General features: G+C 28.5%; 1 protein-coding gene across 2 annotated transcripts in view; it reads right to left on the reverse strand.

The window, feature by feature from the left end:
* The window catches only part of LOC123258960 (proteoglycan Cow), a 51,474-nt gene that overhangs the window by 13,028 nt on the left and 13,339 nt on the right, over nt 1-25,107 (reverse strand). For both annotated transcript variants that reach the window (XM_044719224.1, XM_044719219.1), the window contains exons 2-4: nt 9,855-9,912; nt 1,949-2,051; nt 1,425-1,556 (exon numbers count right to left, since the gene is read on the reverse strand). In XM_044719224.1, the coding sequence (XP_044575159.1) occupies nt 1,425-1,556; nt 1,949-2,051; nt 9,855-9,912 (293 nt within the window). The remainder of the gene's footprint in view (nt 1-1,424; nt 1,557-1,948; nt 2,052-9,854; nt 9,913-25,107) is intronic.

The following is a 25,107-nucleotide window of genomic DNA, read 5'->3' on the forward strand; positions in this document are numbered from 1 at the left end:
GCGTATTTACTGTGTAATATGTAGTAGTACATACACAACATTACAGGCTGTCTTAAATTTTTTTATCTGTCTTTTTATGCTCCTTTACTAGGCGGTATAAAAGGCTTAACTTAATTCAAGGATATTAATTATACTAAGTAAATTTGTATTAATTTAGCAAAGTAAAATAGCTAAAAACTCCCTGGCGTTCATGCTAGAGGTGTGTAAAGTGTATGAGATATTTTTTTAATAAGGATTTTTATTCATTTACTTTTTAAAGGCTGATAGGCTTAAATATTAACTTTTATATTCTTAGAAATTGTTTTAAATATATCTTTGTTTGTAAGATACTTTTATTTAACGCTAATAAAAGAGTTTTAACTAAGTTAAAGGAGATTAATCAATCAAAAATCTTGAAAATTGATAATTTCTCACTAAAAATAATATTCTACAACATATTTTATTATTTTTACTAATACTTTATATTTTATTAATATTTACATGGAAAAAACTAAATTGTAAAATTTACTCAGCATAACATTAAATATTACAAAGCATAATATTAAAAATGTAAAAGCCAAAATTTATAATTTAATATTGAAAAAAGTGTCTTATAACGTTTACTATGGTGAATATCAGATTATCACTTGTTAAAAATTATAGTTTCAATCAGTAAAAAGTACTAAGTCAATATTTATAGTTTGACTAAAATCGTTAAGGTTAAAATTTACTATTTTATGTAGTAAATATTAACATTGGCAACATTTAATTTTAAACTCTTTTACTATAGAAATTAAGTAAGCTTTCTTGATATGTTTTACATATCATAATCTTTAACGTGCAAAATGATGAACAATGAAGTTGAAATTATTAGTTACTGTACTTAAAAATTTTAGACACATAGCTTTTATTATTATTTGAAATGGTATTTGTTATTATTTTGATAGCATTTATTATAAATCAATTATTATTTATTATAGTTTAGTAATTTAATATAAGTGCATGACGTCGTCACATTATTTTAGAAGTAAAAAAAATCCGAGGTTTTTTGGCGTTCAAGGTGTGCATTGCACGCTGATAAAAATAGATCTTTTTAAAAAAAATCTTGAAAGTTTATTCGAGATTGTTTTAGTGAATGGTAAATTGAAAATGTCGACAATTGTCTTTTCAGTAATTTGAAAAAAATTGTGCCGAACTAAAACAAGCCGTTCTTTGTTTCTCAAATACTACTTGGAGCTTGTGAAAAAACTCAAAACACAATATAAAGAAAGGTGCATTTGGGTCGATAACGAGATGTAGCACTTGCATTTTACGTGTCGCCTTGGGTTGAGACAGTTTTAGGTCAACTCACTAGTTATTTTTTTTAAACAAAAGAAGGTGAACAAATAACGCAATTTAAAATTAGTTTCTTTTAATTTCATTTTGTATTTGTCAATGGTACTTACTTAGTTTCATCCTGATCTTCATCTTCATCATCTTCAGAATCAAAGAAAGCGTCGTCATCTTCACTGTCTACTGAAGTATCTGTTCGCATCCTTCTCTGTTGCATAGCTCGAGATTTAGGAATTACAATGTCACTGAAAAATACATACAATTGAATTGCTGAATAAACAGAGAGTAGTTATTTAAATTAAAATTAGTCAAATAATTCAAACTCCATTTGAATTGGAGAAAGATATACATTAATCCAGTTAAATGCTCTCGATGCTTACAGAGATGATTCTATGATGTGGTACAATTATACCAACATTTTCGCGGTTCATTACCAGATTTAAAGCTTAAGCACTCATTAATTATTGCAATAGTTAGTATGTAACTAATCTTATGTTCATTACTTGAAAATAATATGTTGTCGTGCTTTAATTAATTTTTAAACTTATAAAAAAAAACTTTGATAAAAAAATTTATAGAATAACATAAAAGATAAATTTTGAAGAGTTTTAAGTAAATAAAGTCTATTGATAGTTACCCAGATTTATGGAGTTCTTTCTTCGAAACACAGACAGCAGTAAATGTATCTTCCAAAAGACACAATTCTTTTTTTTTGCAATTTAATGGTCGGCATAATTCACCTGTAAATTAAAATTAAAGTTATCTTCGAAATTCATGAGGCTATAGACTATAGGCAATAAAATAAATAAGTAACATTAACTCTTTGAACGTAATTACTGAGAAAAAATAATAATTAGCCTTCAATAAAATAGATGTTTCCTAATTTAATAATTTAAAAGTTAATCATAAACTGTCAAACAATTAACGGTGGACAGGTTAATTATTTCTCATTGAATTATTGAACAAGAAAAATAATTGTAATTATTAAAAAATTTTATAGCTAATTGAAAAATTGTTAACTTATTTCTATTTGACTTTGGCACTTTGGAAACAATAGGAAGGTAGTGAAAAGTTTAAGTAGAGTACCAAGTTTTCGCAACAATTAATTAGAATATTTTGTTTGTATTAAGTTTCATAGAATTGAAAATTTAATTGAAATTAAAGTACATATTTAATATTTTAATAATAAAAATCTAATTAATCCCAAACACGTGAAAATCTCAATTATATGCTTTCTGTAGTTCTTCTTTGTTTCACAGATCCCAAGGTTCTGAATGAAATTGAAATAATTACATATACATTATTGGTTTAACATAAGCTGTTTAGTAGAAAAGCTGTAAAGTTCTATACATATTTTAAGTTTAAAATGTATAGTTAATAACAAAAATAAACTTTTATCAAAATAAAGATTCCCAGATTATAAAAAATACTACAAAATGAAGATAATAATACTATAGTACGTAAATTTTTCTTATTTTAATCTACTGATGATGTAATGATATGAGGTAGAGTTTTAAAAGTATTAAAATTTTTCTGGAAGTTTTAATTTGAAGAAAAAAAATAGTCAACTATTTGATTAAGTCATAATGAAAAATTATAATTATAAAATAAATTAATTTCCGTCCAAGAAAGTTTTGTTTTGATTTAGAGCATAAAAGTTTAGTTTTAGAAAGTTTTGTTTTAGAGCATAAAAGATTTGATGTACGAACAAAGAAAGATGAATTTCTGTAAGAATAAAATTAAATATATAAGGAAGAGCAAGGAGAGTTGAGAAGAAAAAAAGATAACTTTCGAATTGGCTGTAAGAAAAGAATAGAAAATCGAATGGTAAAATATAGTATAGTTGAGAGTGTGCAAAGTTCAGGACGTGTGAATTATCCAATGTAGACAGATGGAAAAATTTGTTAGGACGAATTTTATTGCATAAACTCAAGAAAACTCTTGTATAAGTATACCTAGAATTTTAAAGTTACAAATAGATATTTCCTAGAAGCTACACGATTTAGAAAAAAATTTTTTAATATTTATCAACTTGTAATATTATTTTTTCAATGGAAAATACTGAAATTTTGATGTTACAGTTTAAAATATATTTATTTATATATTACTTTATATTTTATTATTATACGGATTTCTAGTGTACAGGCGTAATAAAGCCCTTTTACACCCTAAGCCTTATCATTCTGCTTAGTTAAATCTGCCTTATCATTGCGGCTGTAGACCGACTTGCGCCTTCTGTACCACATTTGCCCTGATCCTCACCACTCGGTTATTGGAACAGTAACATGGGAAAATCACAGAGAAAACCCATGTTAGTACAGTCGGAGCTGAGTTAAGTCTACAGTGATTGATAAGAAACTCATCTTTATCGACCATTGGAGCATTAGGCCCCTCTCCTAGTGTGCAGAGATCCCTCGCGCTAGCCAACGCTGACTAGAGTGGTCACCCATTCAAGTTGTTGCTTAAATGTGTGATCGCCCAAGTCAGACGTGTGCCGCCCGGCTATCTCTGCCACTTCCAGAGGCTGGCAACGTAACGTAACGCACATATTGCACGCCTCATAGCGCGAAGCGCGTGAGATTGTGCTTTATACTCGACTCGTCAAGTTCAAGCAATTTTGTGATCTTTAAATGCCTCTATCACAAGCATACTACACTTATACAATGATATAAGTAGATGTACACCGAAAAAACACTTAAATTAAACCATCTTTTACTTTCTAAAATCATTTCATGTTGCTATTTTGAAAAAAAAAACGTTTTGAAAAAAATTTTACGTGGACGTCCGGATGTCACCCCATTTTGGATGTACCAATGATTACTCCCGAACAAATTGATATTTCAAGACCGGACCTTTTTTATTAATTTAAGAATTCGATGAACTGGGTCCGTATTTCATATCACTGGCCTAGTTGACGTATTTTTTTTTTAAATTGAATTTTTATTAAAATTCACTACGATACAACCGTACAAAGCCAAACGAACTTTTCTTATTTGTCACGTGAAAACTATGGCGCCACTTGATCAAGCTAGATTTTTTTAGACTGCGTGCGCATATGACAAGAAAAAAGGGCGCCGATATTTAAAGAAAAAAAAATAAAAAATACTTTGTAAGAAATTACTTAATTCTATTTTTTTTTTTTTTTAATCAATTACACAATTAATTGTTTTCTTAAAAAATGAATGAGCGTTATGAGGCGTGCACTTTTGGATTTTCCAAGCTTTTTTTAATTATAATCACTGAAAAGAATTGGTGCGTGCTGGGATCGAACCTGGGTCCCACTCTTTCGAAAAGCGAGCACCGAGCCGACCAGGCCATTGCCAACCTCTACATATTACTTTATATTTTATTGATATCTAGAGCTAAATTTAAATTTCAATTTAAAACAATCTGAAATCATTGATAATATTTAATTTGATTGTCGCTATTTTTACTCGAATATATTTAATGACTAAATATAGCTTATTTTTTATCCATGTTCTAAATTTTTACAGAATGGAACTGTCTAAAGTACAGTATACTATAGATAACTTTAATTTTAGTACCTGGTTATTTCCGGTACTCTTTTTAATTAACGAGGAGAATATCACTTAAATATAAACTTAATTAAATTACTATCTTTCAGTACATGTCTTGACAGAGCATACATTTCTCCTATAATTACATTAATCAAAAATAAACTGATAAAAGAGCAATTGTAAGAATTTCGGATATAAAATTACATAGTCTCAAATTTAAGTAAAATAAACTATAGTATACTCTGTTCACTAATCTCAAAAAGATTTATGAGAAATCGATTCCTGTATCAGTATGTGTGTGTCTATTTAAATGCACTCTACTCTATATATACCGTGAAACTATCTTTCTGTTTTACACAGAATTAATTTTGAACTCGAACGCGAGACCTTAGATACAATTGTTTTAATTGAGAATAGTTTGCTGACTGAATGATTTATTTGTATAATTGGATTGAAAAATAATTTGCTCGAAAGATTTAAATTGATAATTCGACTAAGAATTGAGCGTTTTAAATGTACAATCTTTGATCGTCCCAACTGTTTTCATATCAATCATGAAACAGGCTAAGCTTTCAGAGGTTTAATGCGTAATCTGATTGGATATCTATTTAATGAATGGATGTATACACCCTTACATATAAATATGAGAGAGCACATTAAAGGTTAAGAACCACAAGTAATAGTCTACAAAATCGAAGAGAGCGTAGGGGAAACAAGCACATTGAATATGGCGGTTACCATGGAAATAGGGGTGAATTTTCCCTTCACCATTTTCAGGGCGCCGATGAGACTCGAAAAACCGAGACCAAGACACGTCAGCATCCTTATGCTATCACAAACAATTTATTTTTTAACACTACGTTAATAGATAGCTCCATTTCTCGCTATTTATTCTCTAGTACGCAGAAAAAAATTTTTTATCATTTTGTAAAGTGTAAAAATTTTAATGTAGATCTTCGAGCTCAAAAGTCTGATAGAGGTTTAATATAACACGATTCATAAAATTTTCAAACTGCAATTACTTTTGAATGCTGTCACGCGGTTGACAGCATTCGACGCAGTTTTTCAAATCTTAGGGGAAGGACGGGCAAAACGGATATGTTAATTTAAAACTGAAATAACAAATATATATTATAATCATATCTATTCTTAACTTTGGCTAATAATTTTTTGGGTAATTGAAGTTTATAATTAAAGTAAAATAAAAATAAAAACAAAAAAATTCTTCTTCGAAATTAAAAAAAAAAAAAAAAGTCAACATTATCCGTTTTGCCCTACCAGGGCGGGCAAAATGAATACTCAGGTCGCGTAAAACGAATACTGATTAGAAAATACATTTCAATCAAAACGATCGTCGCAAAAATATGAACCACGTCCGGAATATGAAGAAAAAAATCAAATCTGCATCGTCCTTAACAACATTAAAATAATCAATGTATATTTACGATTTAAAATTTTAATTTTTTTCCTAAATTTCAATATTTATAAAAAAAAATTCTCACAATTATGCAAAACCAATGCTTTATCGATAACGGTAAGTGTAGTTACATAATAGATTGATAGATTACAGTCTAAAATGTTTCTATCGATTGACCAGCGATTTAAAACGATTATTCATTTTACCCGCCCTCTCCGTCTTGCCCGCCCGTCCCCTATGATTTACTATTTAACACAAATTGATCAGAACGAAAACTTTGGAGGAATTTGAAAAATTGAATTTTTCTGAATTTTTTCGACAACGATATCTCACGAATGAATCAACCGATTTTGAGCGGACTGGCGGCGATCGACGTGGTTTTTTTATGTTAAGTGCTGATTAGTTTTTGGAATCGATCGATAAAGCCGTTTAAAAGTTATTCTAAAAAACCCACATTTGAAAAAAAAATTTTTTTTAATTTTTTCGGTATTTCTCGGAATTTACCGGTCCAAATCGGTTCGAAATCACAGGAAATCTAAGTTTGATGGAACTCTTTGAAACGCTGGTATTTTGGTTCCAATCGGTCAAGCCGTTCAAAAATTATAAGCAGTTTACATACGGACACACACACACACACACATACAGGCATACGGACATCATCGCAGAAACATTTGGGGAAGCATCCTAGGACCTCAAAACGTCAACATCCGTTTGAATCTCGATTTTCGAAAAACGGGGTAAAACCAATAACTTCCCAACTTTTGAAAATTTTCAATTTTCATAGCGGGAAGTTAAAAAGTCATTAACACAAATTTTTGTGTTGAATTTGAAGAAAATTTTTTTACTTAGTATATCTTGTAACATAATTAAACAATACATAAAATATTTCAATTCCAATAATACATTCTATAGAGGCGCATGGCACCTGTATGTAAAAACAGAATAATGCAAATTTTACTTAGAATTTATAATAATAAAATTATCTCGTTATTTACATATCTATAATATCTGCACATGTATCTGACAAGATGAATGCAATCATTAAACAAGATAATAATGGAAGGATGAAATGTTGATTGTGAAATCGTCAAGTGTATACTCCTCAATGTGGTTACGGAATCCCCAGATCATAGATTTAGCTATGCTAATGACACGAGAATGACATACGTGAGGAGCACAAACTGAATGAAGGAGGGTTTAATGTCTGGTGTGTACAAGAGAGTGAATAGGTAATGTTGAGGAACAGAGAGACAAGAGCAGCTTGAGACGTCAATTGGGATCACAGATCTATACAGCTTAGATCAAGACGCTGCGACAACTATTGAACAGTTCAAATGCAAAACTAAAGGGATTTGACATCTTCATATATGTATATATATGGATATGTATATACTCTGAGGAAATTTTCTGATAAGGAAATTACTAAGTGCAACAAAGCAGGAATCCTGGGTGCCTCCTTTGTACAAGATAATAATTGATATGAGCTTGTATTATGTACACTGAAAGAAAATTTATGTTGACTCAAGAGATATTTTCTTGATCTAAGAATTTATTTTAGAAGACAAATGATTATTTTGCTTTAAGAATTTCTTGTCTTGATTTAGATTTTCTTGACTTAAGAGCTATATTATCTTAAATCGATACATTTAAGTTTTTCAATCAAAATAACATTATCGTTTAAAAAACAAAATAATTCATCAAAGTATATTTCAAAAACTAAATAGTCTTTAATTGTTGTACCAAAAAAAACTTGTTTCTTGGAAATAAGTAAATTAATTAATGACTCAAAAAAAAGCCATTCTTAACACAAGTCGGTAACATCTTGAATCAATGTTATCGCCTATCTTGAACCAAGAAACAAAAATTCTTGAAAGAAATATATCTATATCTAGTTTCAAGAGTTCAAGTTTTGAAGAAAAAAAGTTTCTTGAATCAAGATTGTTTTTCTATCAGTGTATATTATTTTTTGAATTACAAGTTACTAAACGATATCACAAGCTTAAATGTAAAAGAATGTTTTAAAAAATTTATTGTTTAGCTTATAAGCCTATATGATTGCATTTTCGTGACATAAATCAGACGAAGGCTTATAACACGTCAAAGTCCCCTTTTAATAATCTATTAGATTAAAAATCCATCATAAAAAATCATCTTATAATCTATATATATGTAAAGACGATGTGTATATTTACTTCGACAGTCGAACACTCCCACCTGATCGCGGATCAAGATATACACTTCATTACGTAACGAATATGAAATGAAATTTTCCCCGGATTTGTAGTTTAAAGTCACTTTATGCCTCTAAAAATACATAGTGAACAGAAAAATAGACAATGGGAGAAAAGAGTTATCCCACTTGTTCTGATTCATCGTACGAATCATTGCATGTAAGTGTAGAACTTATCACACATGACTTTTTCATCACAATAAAACCACACTTTCGAGGTTTTATGATTTTTTATCACAGGCAAAGATCGTATTGTGATTGCTCAGTGTTGTATATCCTTCTTCTGACCTAGATTTTATGAACCTTTTCACAGTGCAATATTTGGAGAATATTAGATTTCAATAAACAAAATTTTCGCAATAAATATACATATATAAGCAGTCATATTTATTTAATTTAGAGGATAAGCAAATAACTTACATAAGTATATACCACCTAAAAATCTTGAAATCTCTAATTTAATTCGGTATACAAACACGAACCAAAGCATTACAACTTTAAGCCGCTTATCGTACATATATACATATATAAAGATAGTAGTATAAGCCAAAGGTAAGTATATGCGGAAGACGGCGATTTTTTTAAGAACCTATAATAGTATAAAAATCAACGCCTAAATTTTGCTCTAAATAAATGAAAAAAAAAAAAAAAAAAAAAAAAAAACAATTATACATTTTTTTAAAAATTCAGATAAAGATTAATCAATGTTTAGAAGATCACAAACTTCGATAAGAATATTTAATCAAAAAGAAATTACTTTATTCTTATAATTTGTACACGATGCTAATATACTCACTGAAATTTGAAAAATTCCATAATCCGAATTCTGGATAGTTTTGTATTTATTATTAAGTTAAACATATTGCAGAATAAATATTTCTTCACATAACAGAAATACTTGACGTGATTTTATCATAAAAGAGCTTTTAAATGTCTACAAAATATGTACAGTAACATTATTCGTGCTTTATAAGGTTAATAAAAATAAAGGTCAATTGAAAAAGAGAAAATTTTTTTAAACGCAGGTCAATCTTTATTCTGTTGAATTTTCGTTAAATTAAATGATTGCCTTTCTTCGAGTAGCATTCCAAAAAAAAATAGTAATTTCGAAAAAAATTGACTCCATTAAATAAATATCGATATAACATGGTATGAACATAACTATAAGAATTTTCAAATAAAATGTATTAAATACGTGACTTGACTTGTGCGCTTTCTATCTTTTTGCGCTTCAATGCACGACCGTTCATTACTTTAGTTGGTATCGATGGCATTTTTTCCGAATCATATTGACTGGTTTATGTTGATCCATAAATATAGTAAAACTATATTTTCTTGAATCAATTTAAAGTTTCATACAAAAACAAATATAACTTACTACTCGGATCATGAATCCACTTTTTTTTGTCCCCAACTTTCATGATTCTTGTGTCATCCTGAAACAAAGAACAAGAAAATAAAGTTAACGGAGATTATTTAAACAAATATTTTTTTCGCAGATTTTGTTTAAACGAATTATCAAGGTGAGAGTTTAGTGTAAAAGGTAAATATTTGATTTTATAACTTTGGCGTTGAAGAAACCAACAGCCGATTTTTGTTTTAAAGTATATCTAAGATCAAAGTAAATTAAAGCCATTCTACATTTCACTGAAATATCTCAACCCTGAATCTCGGGGGCTCATTTAATTGCGCGTTAATGAACGAGCTCAAGAACTTAGTCGGTCTCAGTTGAGAATACTTATTTTTAAAAGCATGCTAAAAATAAAATTAAAAAAAATTATGTTTTTATCCTTGAACCTTAGATTGGCGTTTTATAAAAATTTATTATTAGATAAGTGATAATCCAAAACTTTATTAAATATTTGAATGATAATGATATACTTGGAGTGAATAAGTTTTAATAAAATAAAAAAATTGAGATTCAATTAAATTTTTTTATTTCTATTTATATTCGTTTAGGAAAAATAGAAGACATTAAATCTTTAATTAATGTCTTTTCGAATAAGTTTTTAAGGATAATAAGAGACAATCAGGTACTTTTAATTCATCGAGAAATTTAATTTATAGCGATAAACTTTTTTCTTTTGGATGTCCACCACCCAAGTTATCTTCAACTAATTGTTCGAGCTGGTGAACTTTACCAATTAACTACTCTTATGATCCCGTTTGGTTTCATCGAGCTCGAGGCATATTATCGTTGTCTAAAACTTTCAAAGTAGTTAATGGACGAAAGTATAGTTTATGTGTTTTGCCTTCCCAAAAAAAATTTAATTACTGATCGATCACACATGCGAGGTACTGTTACTTGGAATATATGAGTTCAAAAAATATCCAGAAAAATTTATCACATGTTAACTTTCGTACTCGTACTGTTAATGGTATTTCGTAACTGTCAAATTGAAAAAGTAGGTACTAAAAATATTTCACATCAAGTTTAAAGTATTTTCAATTTTCGAAAGTAAACTCCGCAGCTTTTCGTTGAGAATCACGCGGAATTTTATTAAAGTTTCGTCATAAAATTTAAAACAATAGCTATTCTATACAGAATCGCTAAATAAATTTACTTAAAAGTAATTTGTGGAGAACAATATCTCTTGAACGAATCAACCAATTGAACCAACACTTTACGACAGTCAAAGAAGTTAATCAGTGCTTTTATCTAATTGAATTTTAGAATCAATCGAATCAGTAATTTATGAGTTAAATAAACACAAAAAAAAAAGACTAAATGGTCTATTTTATTTCTAAAAGAAGTTTACAACCGACGCGATTGATATCAATCCAATCAGGTTTGTCGTAGTGCATCCTAGGATGTCACAAAAAAAAATATCATTTTTTATTATTGATCCATTAAGAAATCACCTAATATTTTTTATACTTTCATTTAAGTAAAAATAAACATCAAAGTCGGCTTACAATAATATTTTTTTTTCTATTACACAGAATGAAAATATTCTTGACTCAAAAAAACATTAACAAAAAAAAATAATTTATCTTGGATTAAGTAAAATTTTCTCGAGCAAAAAAATTTGTTTCTAGTAAGTTTCTTCTAGCTCCAAAACAACTTCGGCTTTCTTTACAATTTTTTTGGTTCAAGTAAACTTTTTTTTTTTATCTATAAAATGTTATTGTAATTTTTTTTCCAGCTTTAATAGACATGTATAAGTTCTGAAAAAATATCTCTTTGTATTTTTTATAATTGAAAAAATAAAACTCTTAAATATAAAATTTCAAAAAAGTAAATAAATACCCGTTTAACTTACAATTAACCAGCACAAAACGTAAATAATTTATCTTCTCATAGAATGAAAAATCTTGTTAAATTTATCTATTTAATGCTATTTTTCTTATTCCAGGTGGTTTGTATACGTATATTTAATTTACTTTTTTTCAACCCGAGCGTAGTTTCTCATGTATTTTTTCGTGCAATATTTCTCATTAACTTAAATTAATAGTGAAACCGAGAAAAAGTTAAAATTTGCAGCAGCGTTAAAATCAAGTTTAGATTCAAATGAATGAGTGAGGATAACTGAGAGGAAACGAGTAAAAGACAAATGGTAGGGTTCAGAGCAGGAAATATTTGTGTTTGTTGTATTCTCTGGTATGGACTCTTGGGCTTTTCAGTTCTTGTACACCAGGAAACACAACTGCAGTGTGCAATATCGGATGAATGTTTAAATACTGAGTGTATCCATGTATGTGCAGTGTAAAAACGATTACTGTACGTTACACACAAGTGCAAATGGTGATATAGTGTGTACAGGATTTTATTGTATGGGCTTGCACCTAGTAAAACGGATTATATGTGTATGTAGTAACATATACGCGGCTACGTATACTATTTCATGAGCGGATGTCTGTACAACTCATACCACCAACATACCTATATTCATATGCTCCAACTGTGCCCTAAATGTAATTATGCTTACTATAAATGTACCGGGAATTGCATAAGGTTATAATGTTATATCTATAATTTATTGCATCTTTAATTATAAAGAAAATTACAAAACTCCACATGATTCTAATGGTATAATAGATGAAATTATCATTTCATAAGCTTATTAGATCAAAAGCAATTAAATCCTTTACTTTGTTCTTGAGCCACGCGTTCAAACTCTCAAGTATATTCGATAATGTTGGAATTAAAATAAATATTGAAATAAAAATTTAATAAAATGTTGTTTTGTAAAGTCATTGACGAAAAAAAAAAAAAAAACAATTGAATTTTTAGAGTTTATAGTATAAATTTTAATAGTTGGCTATCTTTAGCGGAAAAAATTGAAAAATTTCAGTCTCTAAATAAAATTTTTACCAACTTTGTAAGAAGTACATTTAAAATTGGAAAAATTACAGTTTCGAATAAAATTTTCGTAAATAAAAACAAAATTGTCAGTTATTGATTTTTACAGTTTCAAAATTTAATTCTTTCAGCGATTGTGAAAATTCTACTTTGAAAGTAAGTTTCTCATTTTCTTGCTAGGGGCACTTCATTATTAAAATTTCGCACTATAAACTGTGATTATTTAATCATTCTCTTTTCCATGTTAATAAGCGTTGATTTGATCTATATTAATTTTACAAATATTTAAAATGGATGTCCATCAACAAAAATTTATTTTTAATTAACAAGAATTTATCAAAAATATGCGAATTTTACCCTCCAATGAAATTAATTTTTACGGACGCTCGGTAGTTGTTTCAAATTGAAAAATTTTTGGTTAATATACTCGAATTAAACTAAATTAAAGTATTAAATTTTATTTATTTTGTTTTAAAATGTTTTGGTGTATCAAATATGTACTAGTGAATAATAATTATGTATTAATGAATAGACCAAAAATATTAGAGCTTGAGCAAAGGGACCTAAATATTCTGACATTTAAAATTCTAAACACAGAAATGACTTGAGAATGTTCTTATAAAATAGTTTCTGATTGACATAAGTTTAATAAAACATGACTTTTGATAAAACAAATAAATAATATTTATCCTTTAATTTAATTTATATTACAGAAAAAAATTTTCGTTAAATTAGAGAGAAACTTGAGTTAAATTAAGCTTAAAAACACGAGTTGTAACATATAGCTATGACATTATAATGCTATTAGATTGTAGCATCTATTAACTGTGGATTCGAAGTTCGAAACTTATTACCTAAGTAAATCGACTTAAATTACACTTCGTATGATGTAAAACTTATGAAAACTTTTAAATCATTCAATAAACAATAACTGTATTATACAGTTATGAGCCTTATTATTGTTAAAGGGATTAAAATGATTAGTAGAGAGCGAGTTTTAGAGAATAATCAAGATAAAATCGAACAATTATGTATGAATTATTATTGTTTTCATTTCATTGTATGACAAGATATCAACGATCAATATGATTGATAAAATATTTTTTTTTGAAGTTATCAAGAGGTAATTAAAAATAAATGATAGACATTTGCACGATGTTTGATGTGTTTAAAAATCAAGCCAGAAAAAAATTTAATCAATTAATAAAGTTTTGAGTGCAGGCAGGATGAAATGAGGCGTGTCGAGTCTTACCAATCATTATTGACAAGCTGTGGTTATCGGTAATACGTCAAGTATCGAAGAAATATTGACCCCTTAAGTTTGACATAAAAAAGCAAGGAAGTATTGCTTCTCTTGAATATTCTATAAAATTTTATTTTGTTTTCTTTTCGATTTATACGGATAAGAAGTTAAATGTCTAAAAAGTTAAAAAGTGACAACTTGATATTCTATGTTACTATACTTGTATATACATATCACATTTTTGATAACAACGGGGTACTGTCATGTTTGCTTACAATAAATCGAAAGTAACAGAAAAGAGCAAAGGTAACACGAGGTAAGAGTCTTTTTGTGTCCAAAGTTTTACATTGAAAAATTTTCTACGCTTTTTATATAAATAAAAATTTTTTTATGCACCATAGTTGGAGTACCCAACTCAAGTTTTACTTAATTTTGGGTGTAAAAACACTTCCTACAGCATTAAAAATAATTCACGTTGATATAAAGCAACTTTCAAGTGAACATCCGAAAAAGTTTACTAAAAAGTTAATATTAAAGTAAACAAAAAAAGTTTGTTGATAATAGTAGTTTTACAATTTTGTGAGTTTCAAATATTATTTAAAACGAAAAAAAAAAACTGGGAATTTTTCCAGGATTACTGTGACCGTCTATGATTTCTCAAAAGTAATAACAATAATATACTTCTGGGTTAAAAAGTTGAAAATAAGACAGAATCGTTTATGTGTTAACACACTTATTGCCAGCTCATATTACGTCTCTTTTTTTTTATTAAGAATTTATATAGTCCTTTCATAAGTTACGATTCTAATTATAATTTATAGCTACAGTATCAGTATTTGATTTACAAAAAAAAAGGCCATTTACCACCAGCTAAGATGGAAGGTAGATTTCATGTAATCCATTATTTTAATAACAATATTATAAATAATTGTTATTCCTCAAGTTTATGAGAAAAGTAAATCGACTGCCAAATTTTAAAATACAGTAATTTTTTAGAATTTCGAAAATTTCAAATGGCTGCTATTTCTAAACTATTTGACAGATTCAGCTCACTTTTGAACTCATCCAAGCTAATTGTCTAGAGAATAAGTCTACCAAGTTTCATAAAGATTCATTAAGAATTGTGGGAGTTATCATGTACATAAGACGCGTTGTGTTGTGTGCTTGTCTGAAACTGATTCAGATGACATTCAGCTTCTTAAATTTTTGGTGTAATTGATGAAAAGTAAATTTATTGTAGGTTAAATTAAAGAGAATTTCATAAGTTTTGAAACGAAATGCAGAAAAACGACCTATCATTTCTCAATGAAAAGTTATTCCTTCGTAAAGTCACCAAACATGTGATTTTTTAGATTTTCAAAAATTTCAACGACTGCCATTTCTAAACTATTTAATGGATTCAGCTCATTTTTAAACTCATCCAAGCTAATTGTCTATAGAATAAGTCTACTAAGTTTCATGAAGATTCATGAAGAATTGTGGGAGTTATCGTGTCCACAAGTTATATTACATAAATAAATATATATATATATATATATATATATATATATATATATATATATATATATATATATATATGTAGTATGTGTGTATATATATATATATATATATATATATATATATATATATATATATATATATATATAAACTTGCAAACCAATGTCATTTTTAAACCTTACTCAACTAAATAATTAATATAGTAACGAAATTCTGTGTGAATTTTGACACAAGGGCCAATGCAATAGATAGATTTTATGAAATCTACCTAAAATTCATGAAATTCAATTTATAAGATTAACATGATTTTGAGTGTGAAAATGATATGTCATATATAAATCGCATACATAATATACATGTACCAAAAAAAAAAAAAAACTATCTTGATTCAAGAAAAAAATTCTTGAATCAAGTAAAATTTATTCAAACAAAGAAAAATTTCTCAGTTGAAGAATTTTTTTACTTAAATCAAGATAATAAAATTCTTCAAAGTGATTTTCTTGATTTAAGAATTTTTCTCTTGAATCAAGTTAATGTTTTTTTTCACTTGTAGAAACGAATGTTAGCGCGAATAATAATGTCACAAATATGTCGTATTTATGAAAATAAATTGTCATGTAGGTCATTAGGGCCTAAACCAATTTCTATGATGTGCTTGACCCACCATTATATATTTTTAATTTGTAAAAATAAAAAAAAAATATATTAACTTAATCTTGCGTATTCGACTACTTTTGATCGAAATTAAGTGAAGCATTAAAAAGTAAGCGAAAAGATTATAATTAAAGCGCGCAAGTATAGTCAGAAAATTTTGAAAGGGTAGTATATATTGACGAGAAATCTGAAGATGTTTATTAACTCCAAAAATAAAAATAAAGGATGTAATTAATTAAATATTTACTAAAGTTTAAGTTTATTAAGAACAAAAATAATTAGCAGTTTGAAAGTTTCGAAACTAGGATAAAATCCTTTATTTTCTGAATCTTCCCGGATTTCCTACTGTTTTAATTTTAAATAAATAAAAGTAAAAAAAACAACGTTGTATCTGAAAACCCACAAATATGAAAATGTTAACGTAGTTCAGAATTCATATGATGTAGGTATCATTTGTTCTGTTCAATGGACCTTTTGTAAATATGAATCTAATTATACTTCCGTGACAAACAGCGTACACATTAAATTTCTTAAATCAATTTTAATTAAAAATTGAAAATAATTAATTAAGCTTTATCTGATGTATAGCATCAATTGTTGATAGTAATTCTTTTATAATTAATAGAAACAATTGAAGAATTTGCTTATTAAAAAAATTTGAATAACACTGTGTTTGAATTTGCAATTAATTTTTTCTGTACGTGTATAAATTTTATTTTACAATTTACAACAAATTGATTGAAAATTTTTTTTTTAGCTTAAAAAATTTTTCTTGTTTCTCATACGATTCATTTGTGAAATACTTTATGAAAACTTAAAATTTGTTTATATCTTTTTCGAATAACTTTGAAACTCTAAAAATTTCAACATCAATATTCCACTACTTTAAATATTTTGTACGAATGTTCAAATGATGTACAGTAGAAAATGTTTCATAAAAAAATAAATTTATCTAAGTGCAATTACTTCAAAATAAAATTATATAAAAAATTAAAATATTAAAGTCAACTTCTGAGTAAATTTAATCTTTGATTTACAAATTCTCAAAATACATATCAATAGCCACGTTCTAAGATCTAACCCACAAAATTTGACGATTTTTTTTTTTGAAAAATGAAATCATAACAAAATTATGAAACTCATATTAATATCTAAATAATATTATTATGAAATTTTAGATATTTATTTTAAATAATTTTTTTCAATATTCCTCCTATGTTGTTATTGAAGAAATAAGATAGGCGGGTACATCTCAGAAAAAAATTTCGCTCCATAAACTAATATTTGATGAAAAACTGTAAAGAGCTCACATTGCCCCAGGGACTCATTTGTCGTTTATTCCAATAATGGTAAAAAAAAATAAAATATTTTATAAAAAATGTCTCGTGATATTTAATACTTTGTTGAACGTTTTAATAAAAATATTTATCCTGGCGGAATAACTAAAAATATAAACAAGTAAATAATCTATTCAAATGAGATTTCTAGAATTTAAAGCAACTAAATAATAGTTGGAATTCTCTATTATAATCAAGAGCTATCCTTTATAGCATGAACGCAAAAGCAAATGCAAGTAGCGTTACATAATTGAAGCGGGGACCAAGTGAAAATGGTCTACGTGAGGTCGGTCTTTTGAGACAAGTTTTCATGTTTCTCCACTATCTAAATTCATAATAACCTGATCTAACTTGCAACTTAGAAGCACCTCACAAAATATATATATATTTACACGTTATGAATGTCTGTGAATAAGAAATACTATCACTGAAACTGACGTACGAAGGGTATTAAGATATAAATAGGATGACAAGTATGGCTCTTTGCGAGATTAACTTATAATACACTTTATGTGCTCTTAAGTTTTACATAAATAAATATTTGAATACACAATGATCCACTACGCGAACAAGTAACAGCCAATTAATGAAAATTAAAATTTCTTCCATTTTCCATTTTCTCAAATTTATAATATACTAGGATATGTTTTTTTAAACTTTGCAATAAAATAAAAATAAAATTAATAGGTGCATTGCGCTCAACTTGAATCGATTGTTAAAATTTTTACAGAGGTCAACGTAAATTCTAGCGACCTATCGAGCCCAGCAGTTTAGACGACCAGTTTTAATAACATAGTAACTTGAGTTATTATCATTATTTCTTATTCCATGTTACACGTGAATATTTTATTTCTTCCTTTATAAGTCATAAGAGTACTTTATGGACGTTCCCTTCAATAAATTAGTACTGAACCGAGTAATCAAATTGATCTGTCAATTTTTTTGAACCATAAATTTTCGTAATAGCGAAAACAATTTAGAAATTGTTATTCCAGTGTTATTATACAGTAAAAAAATTTAGATGTAAAAATGATTTCCAAAACATTATATGAAATATTTTAAAATAATTTTTACAATTCAAATTCGGATACAATAAAATTTACAAAATCTTTTCTACCAGAAATTGAGTTTCCAATTATTGAGGTAAGAAATGTGAAACTGGATGATAATTATTTATTTTAAATTGTTTTGCGTCACTAATTATTTCTATTTTACTACATGCATCAAAAGGAATCGAAGTGACTGCATTTGTTTGATAGGTATACATCTACATCCACCTACTGTGTGTTAAGAGGAGAGTAAACAGGCGCGGCCTCATATGGAAACTAGTGCGCAGTTGTATTCCTGTCGTGTTGAATACGTGTATATATGTGTATACGATATACAACAAGTGCATTTATAATAGACAATAACATATACAAGAACAAAAGAAGGCACTACATACTGTCATTGCCTATAGGTAAGCGAAAATTAAGAGAACAGAGTGTCGCTATTCCTCAAAGGATTCTTAAATAAATAAGATGATACAGAGAGAAAACAAAAACTTGGAACAAAATAAATCTTACTGAAAAATACCGTCTGTGACTTCATAAATGTCATTCACAATGCAGATAAATCATTCACATAGATGCGGAACAGCACTGTAGATGTTTATTAAATTTTGGCTTGATATTTTTGTTCGAAAAAAGTAGTATCATTCAAAATAATACTCTTTACAAATAAAAATGATCAATTTAGTAGAATTTTGAATTTTTTAAACTTTAAAGCAGTTTGTATCGGCATTGATCTAAAAATAGTAATATCATAAAATTTGCGTAGGTTTAAGAATAAAATGAATTGGAAACAAGTAGTATACTTGGATATGGGTTGGTACCACTCGCCGCAGTTCGCATTCACAGCCTACATTCGTGGATAGTTCTCATTGTCACTAGTGGGAGAGAATAAAATTTTTCACACTAATAAATAAATGGTGAAAAGCGATATTTCATGAAGGCATTAAGCTAAGCATTAGCATACCGTTTGATTTTTCAAAAATATTTTTGAGCTTACTAAAATGAAAAAAAAACATTATAGATAAGTTTCAGTGAAATAAATTTGAACGGACAAGAACTTGCTGACAACTTGTATGGTCAGGTGAAAAAATAAAAATCTGATGAGTAATGGAATTTATATCAAGACCATTTTAATTTCGGTTCATAGAATAATTTTATGTGTAGGGACTGTGACCAATCAAAAACTCTCAACTCAGATTTTATAACATAAAATTTTATGAAGTCCTTTTTGGCCACAAACCGCGCACCCTTCATGCGTGAATCGAATAAGTAATTTGTTCTACAAAAAAAATGATGAAAGTCGAGTGTATAACGACAAGACTTACTTTAGTTTATGACAATGTAGTGTTTATGTGTATAGAAGACTTAGAAATATATGAGAAAGTGAACATGAAACAACACACAGCAGTCGTTTTATTCGAATAAAAAAGCGATTGCGAAACCGAGAACAATTGTTAGACCACCTGCTTCGAGTCAGCTAAACTTGGAATTTAATATCTGTACGTGAAAACGTTCACCATTTCTTTTTTTTTGTTTCATCTATAGAAAAAAGCTACCTCAGATCATTTTTTCGATTTATTATTTGTATTTTTTTTTTACATTTACTTTTACTTGCAATTACAAGCATGCTATGTTAGTTATAGTATTGGCTAGGTGCACGATGGTGCTGCCCTCATTTTTCATGCTTTTTCTATGTTAAATCAAATGGAGTAGTTTAGTTCCAGTGGCCGCCATTAGCGTTAAATTATGCTAATAGATTTACACGTAAAAGTGGTAATCAGCTCTAGCCCTCCCCACCATATACTTCGCACCCTGCCAATAGTATTGTCTAATTTATAGTATTTTCTTATTATTAAAGTTAAAAAACTTACAACTAAAAAATAACGGTTGTAAAAAATGTAATAATTGATCAAAGTTAATAATTTTAGCCCAATAATTATTACAGATAGCGACGAAATATTCAAGGACTTGTACACGGAGAAAAAAATTTTGCTATAGGAACTCTATAGTAGTTAGTTAGTTGTAAAAAGTTCCAGTAGGTTAACGTATTCTTATAGTAACAATACCGTTTAGCTCCTGCAACTCTACATCGTTGAGCTCTGAGAGCTAAACGTTATTTACCTCTCACAACTCTACAGGATCGTTCTGAGACTATAACAAATTTTTGGAAGTCTGCTTAATAATTTTTTTTTACGATTTAGAATTGAAAATTTAATAAATACATGCAACAGAATGAATTTATATTGCCAACAATAATTGTATATGACAAATAAGAATAGTATTATAATAGAAATAAAATAATAATAGAACTTATATTACAAATAAAAATTATTTGTAAAATAAAAATATGGTTGTCACAAAATTATCTTATTTTCTTAATTATATCAATAAATATTGGACATAAAATCACTACCGTATATGCACGAGAATAGATAAATAAACGAAAACAAATTTTATTTTGTGTTAAATGGGGTCTTTTTAATGTATTCTGATAACTTATCACTTATCACAATATATTCAACTAATAAATTAAATTAACAGTCACTGCAAATGAACCTTGAAAAACCATAAATACAAAACTGTTCTAACGAAATTCAATTTGACAAAAAAAAAATCTATTTCCTTAAATAAATGAATTGGGAACTTAATTGTCCTCATATATTTTTAATAATATGGATTAGTAACAAAATAATTCTGTTTGTCATTTTAGAAGGTTATGAAATATGTCAGCGCACTCCACTACTGCGCAACGTAGAGCGCTCCCAACTATACCGTTTGGCTCTGAGAACAATCCCGTAGAGCTCTGAGAGCTCAACAACATTGAGTTATCAGAACTAAATAACATTATGTTACTGTAACTCTACAACAAATAGTAAACCGTGTATAGTTGTGATAACTCTACAGTTACGTTACCAGAACGAAATTTTTTTTTCCGTGTAAGTATGCAATAAACTTTCAAATACCGAAATCGAATAAACATTTTTAGATCAAGCAGTTAACTAACTGACTAATTGGATAATTTTCACAGCAATTGAAGAATTTAATAAAAATATAAAACTGAATTATTTTCTAAAGTAATTGGAACCAGTAATTAGTAAAAATATTGAAAATAAAGTAATAAAGTTATTTTTTCAAAACTTGCATCAACGATTCGTGAGCCAATTGACCATAAAGTAGTTTTTTCGTTTGAAAGTCGTCCAATATTTAAAAACGCACACACATAGCCTCATAGGATATGTTCAAAATAGTTAAAGTTTAAAGTACTTCCTAAAACCCGAAATTGCTGAAAAGTGTAAAAATCTCGATTCTTCAAAATCTAAATAATCAATACTTTTTTTTTTATTTCCACAAAGGGTGAATAGAAAAACTTTTGGGTATCGTTTCGATGAATTTGATTGAATGAACACGTTTTTGATGAAATCTATATACATATAAGCAACTTTTTTTTTTTTGTTACCGATAAACTTGAAAACTACTGGACTGATCGGCATGAGACCATGACTATTCGATGCGAAATTAATTGTAGAAGATTTTAGGCTATTCATTTTTTGATTTCCATCAACCCTTTACCATTTTTTTTTTCAAATTTATGTGGATAGTCATTTGTTTCTGCTACTAAAACAAATGAACATCACTTCTTCTTTATATTCGAGCGCATAAAGACCGGCAAAATGTCTAATGTCACTTCAATGCTTATACACGCGTTTCCACACACCCTCCCACGCATCCACACACGCACTCCACACATCCACCCACGCATCCACAAGGTTGTGACATGAATTATTGTCTATAGCAACCGTTTTGTTAATTCATTTCTAGGTTATGTAAATATGGCATTTATTTACGCTACTATTTTTTGTTTAAAAATTATTCATCTTTCATAGGTTATGTAAAGATGTCATTTATTTACGCTATCTTTTGTTTAAAAACAAAAAAGAATCTGTCTGTCATTTAATCGATTGTGTTTTGTTTAGTATTTATTGGTTATGATACGTTTAGTATTCGTTAGTTGAATGAATAAGAGGGCCTCCAACTTATAAAAGTTAGTATAATTAATATATTCACGTTGATTATATATTTTATTTTAATCTATATATATATATATATATATATATATATATATATAAGAGAATTCCACCTAAATATTGACTCATCACGATATCTCTGGAACCATAAGGCGTAGAGACTTGAAATTTTGTAGGAATATTCCTTTCGCCGAGTAGAGGTCAGCTAAGAACTGATTTTACGAAATTCCACCTACAAGGGGGGTTGCGGGGGCGTTAACAATGAAAAATTCCCATTTTTAAACTATAGATCCTATCGACTCCAATTTTAGTAGGAATCTCCTATATGTGATGTAGAAATGATCTACGAGCGGATTTTATGACAATCTACTCCCAATATGGATTGCAGGGGTGGGCGTTAACAATGAAAATTAAAAATTTCCAAGCTATAGCTCCTACAGACTCTTAATTTTGTATGAACTTTTTGTAAGTGATGTAAAAATAATTAATGAAGGAATTTTACGATATCCTACCCCACAGGGGGTGGCGGGGGTGGGTCTTAACAATGAAAATTTCAAATTTCTGTGTTGTAGCTCCTATAAGCTCCAAATTTGATAAGTATCTGCTGTATGCAATGAGTTAAAATTAAGGAAACGAATGTATTTACTAGAGTTATAGATTGAAATATAGATTAACTATAAAGTTGAAATACCAAAATGAAATCATCTTCTTCTTATATTTATATAGGAGACTTTCTACAGATATAGTCACTCATCACGATATCTCTGGAGCTATAAGACCTAGAGACTCGAAATTTGGTAGGAATATTCCTTTCGCTGGGTAGAGGTCAGCTAAGAACGGATTTTACGAAATTCCACCCACAAGGGGGGTGCGAGGGCATTAACAATGAAAAATTCCCGTTTTTAAACTATAGCTCCTATCGACTCCAAATTTGGAAGGAATCTTCTGTAAGAGATGTAGAAAAATAATCTATAAGCAAATATTACGATATCTCACCCCAGAGAGGGTTGCGGGGGTGGATACTAACAATGAAAATTTTTAATTTTCAAGCTATAGCTCCTACAGACTCCAAATTTTGAAGGAATTTTCGCTAAGAGATGTAGAAATAATATACGAACGAATTTTAAGATACCTCACAGGAGTTTGCGGGGGTGGGTGTTAACAATTAAAATTTTTAATTTCTAAGCTATAGCCCCTATAAACTCCAAATTTAGTAGAGGTCTTCTATATGTGATATAAAAATGATCTAATAATGGATTTTACAACGAATCAACTCCAATAATGATAGTGGGGGTGAGTGTTAACAATAAAAAATCTTAATTTCCAAAATATAACTTCTAAAAACTCTAAATTTGGTAGAAATTTTTTATCTCTTATATAGAGATCACCTCAAAATGGATTTGAATAAAGTCTACTTCCGATAGGAATTGCGGAGGTGGGTGTTAAAATCTAAAATTTTCATTTTCAAACTGTCACTTCTACAGACTCCAAATTCGGTGAGAATCTTCGTGTATGATGTTTAGTTCAGTTAAAGGATTGCGGGGGCGTTGATAATGAAAATTTCCCGTTTGTAAAATATAGCTCTTATAGACTCCAAATTTGGTAAAAATCTTCTACATGTGGTGTAGAAATAATCTATGAGCGGATTTTACGATGAATCACCCCCAATGAGGGTTGCGAGGATGGGTGTTGACGAAAAAAAATCTTAATTCCCAAAATATAGCTTCTAAAAGCTGTAAATTTGGTAGGAATCTTTTATTTGTCATGTAGAGATTATCTTAAAACGGATTTCAATAAATTCTACTTCCGATAGGGATTGCGGGGCTGGGTGTTAGAATTTCAAATTTCCATTTTCAAACTGTAACTTCTACAAACTCGAAATTAGGTAGGAATCTTTTATTTGTCATGAGATCATCTCAAAACGGATTCCAAAAAATTCTACTTCGGATAAGGATTGCAGGGGTGGGTATTAAAATCTAAAATTTTAATTTCCAAACTGTAACTGCTGCAGATTCTAAATTTGGTAGGAATCTTCGTGTACGATGTCAAATTCAGCTGAAAATGGATTTTCTCGAATTCTAACCCCAAAAGGGATCGTGGGGGCGTTAACAATGAAAATTTCTCATTTCCAATCGATAGTTTTTATACACTCGAAGTTTTGATGGAATCTTTTATTTATAATGTAGAAATCATCTCGAATAGGATCTTGCGAAGTTCCTCCCCCACATAGGAGTGCGGGAGTGATAATTGTCAAAAAATTCATATTCTTCAAATACAGTTCCTACAAATATAAAATTTGATAGGATCTCAAAAGAAACAGACAAATACCGGGATGGCCTCCAAGGTCAACGGATTTAAATATTTTTCTTACTTAATTGTGATATTTTCTTACAACAATCGTCTCTTTGGCAGCGGCAAAAAAGTCATTGTAACGTTTCCCAAATTTAACATTACATATAGCTATTCAGTTAACGGACTAAGAATTTTACATACATTTTATTTTTGCTGATCACATAACCG

This window comes from Cotesia glomerata, linkage group LG1, assembly GCF_020080835.1.
Source record: "Cotesia glomerata isolate CgM1 linkage group LG1, MPM_Cglom_v2.3, whole genome shotgun sequence".
In the NCBI taxonomy this organism is placed as follows: domain Eukaryota; kingdom Metazoa; phylum Arthropoda; class Insecta; order Hymenoptera; family Braconidae; genus Cotesia; species Cotesia glomerata.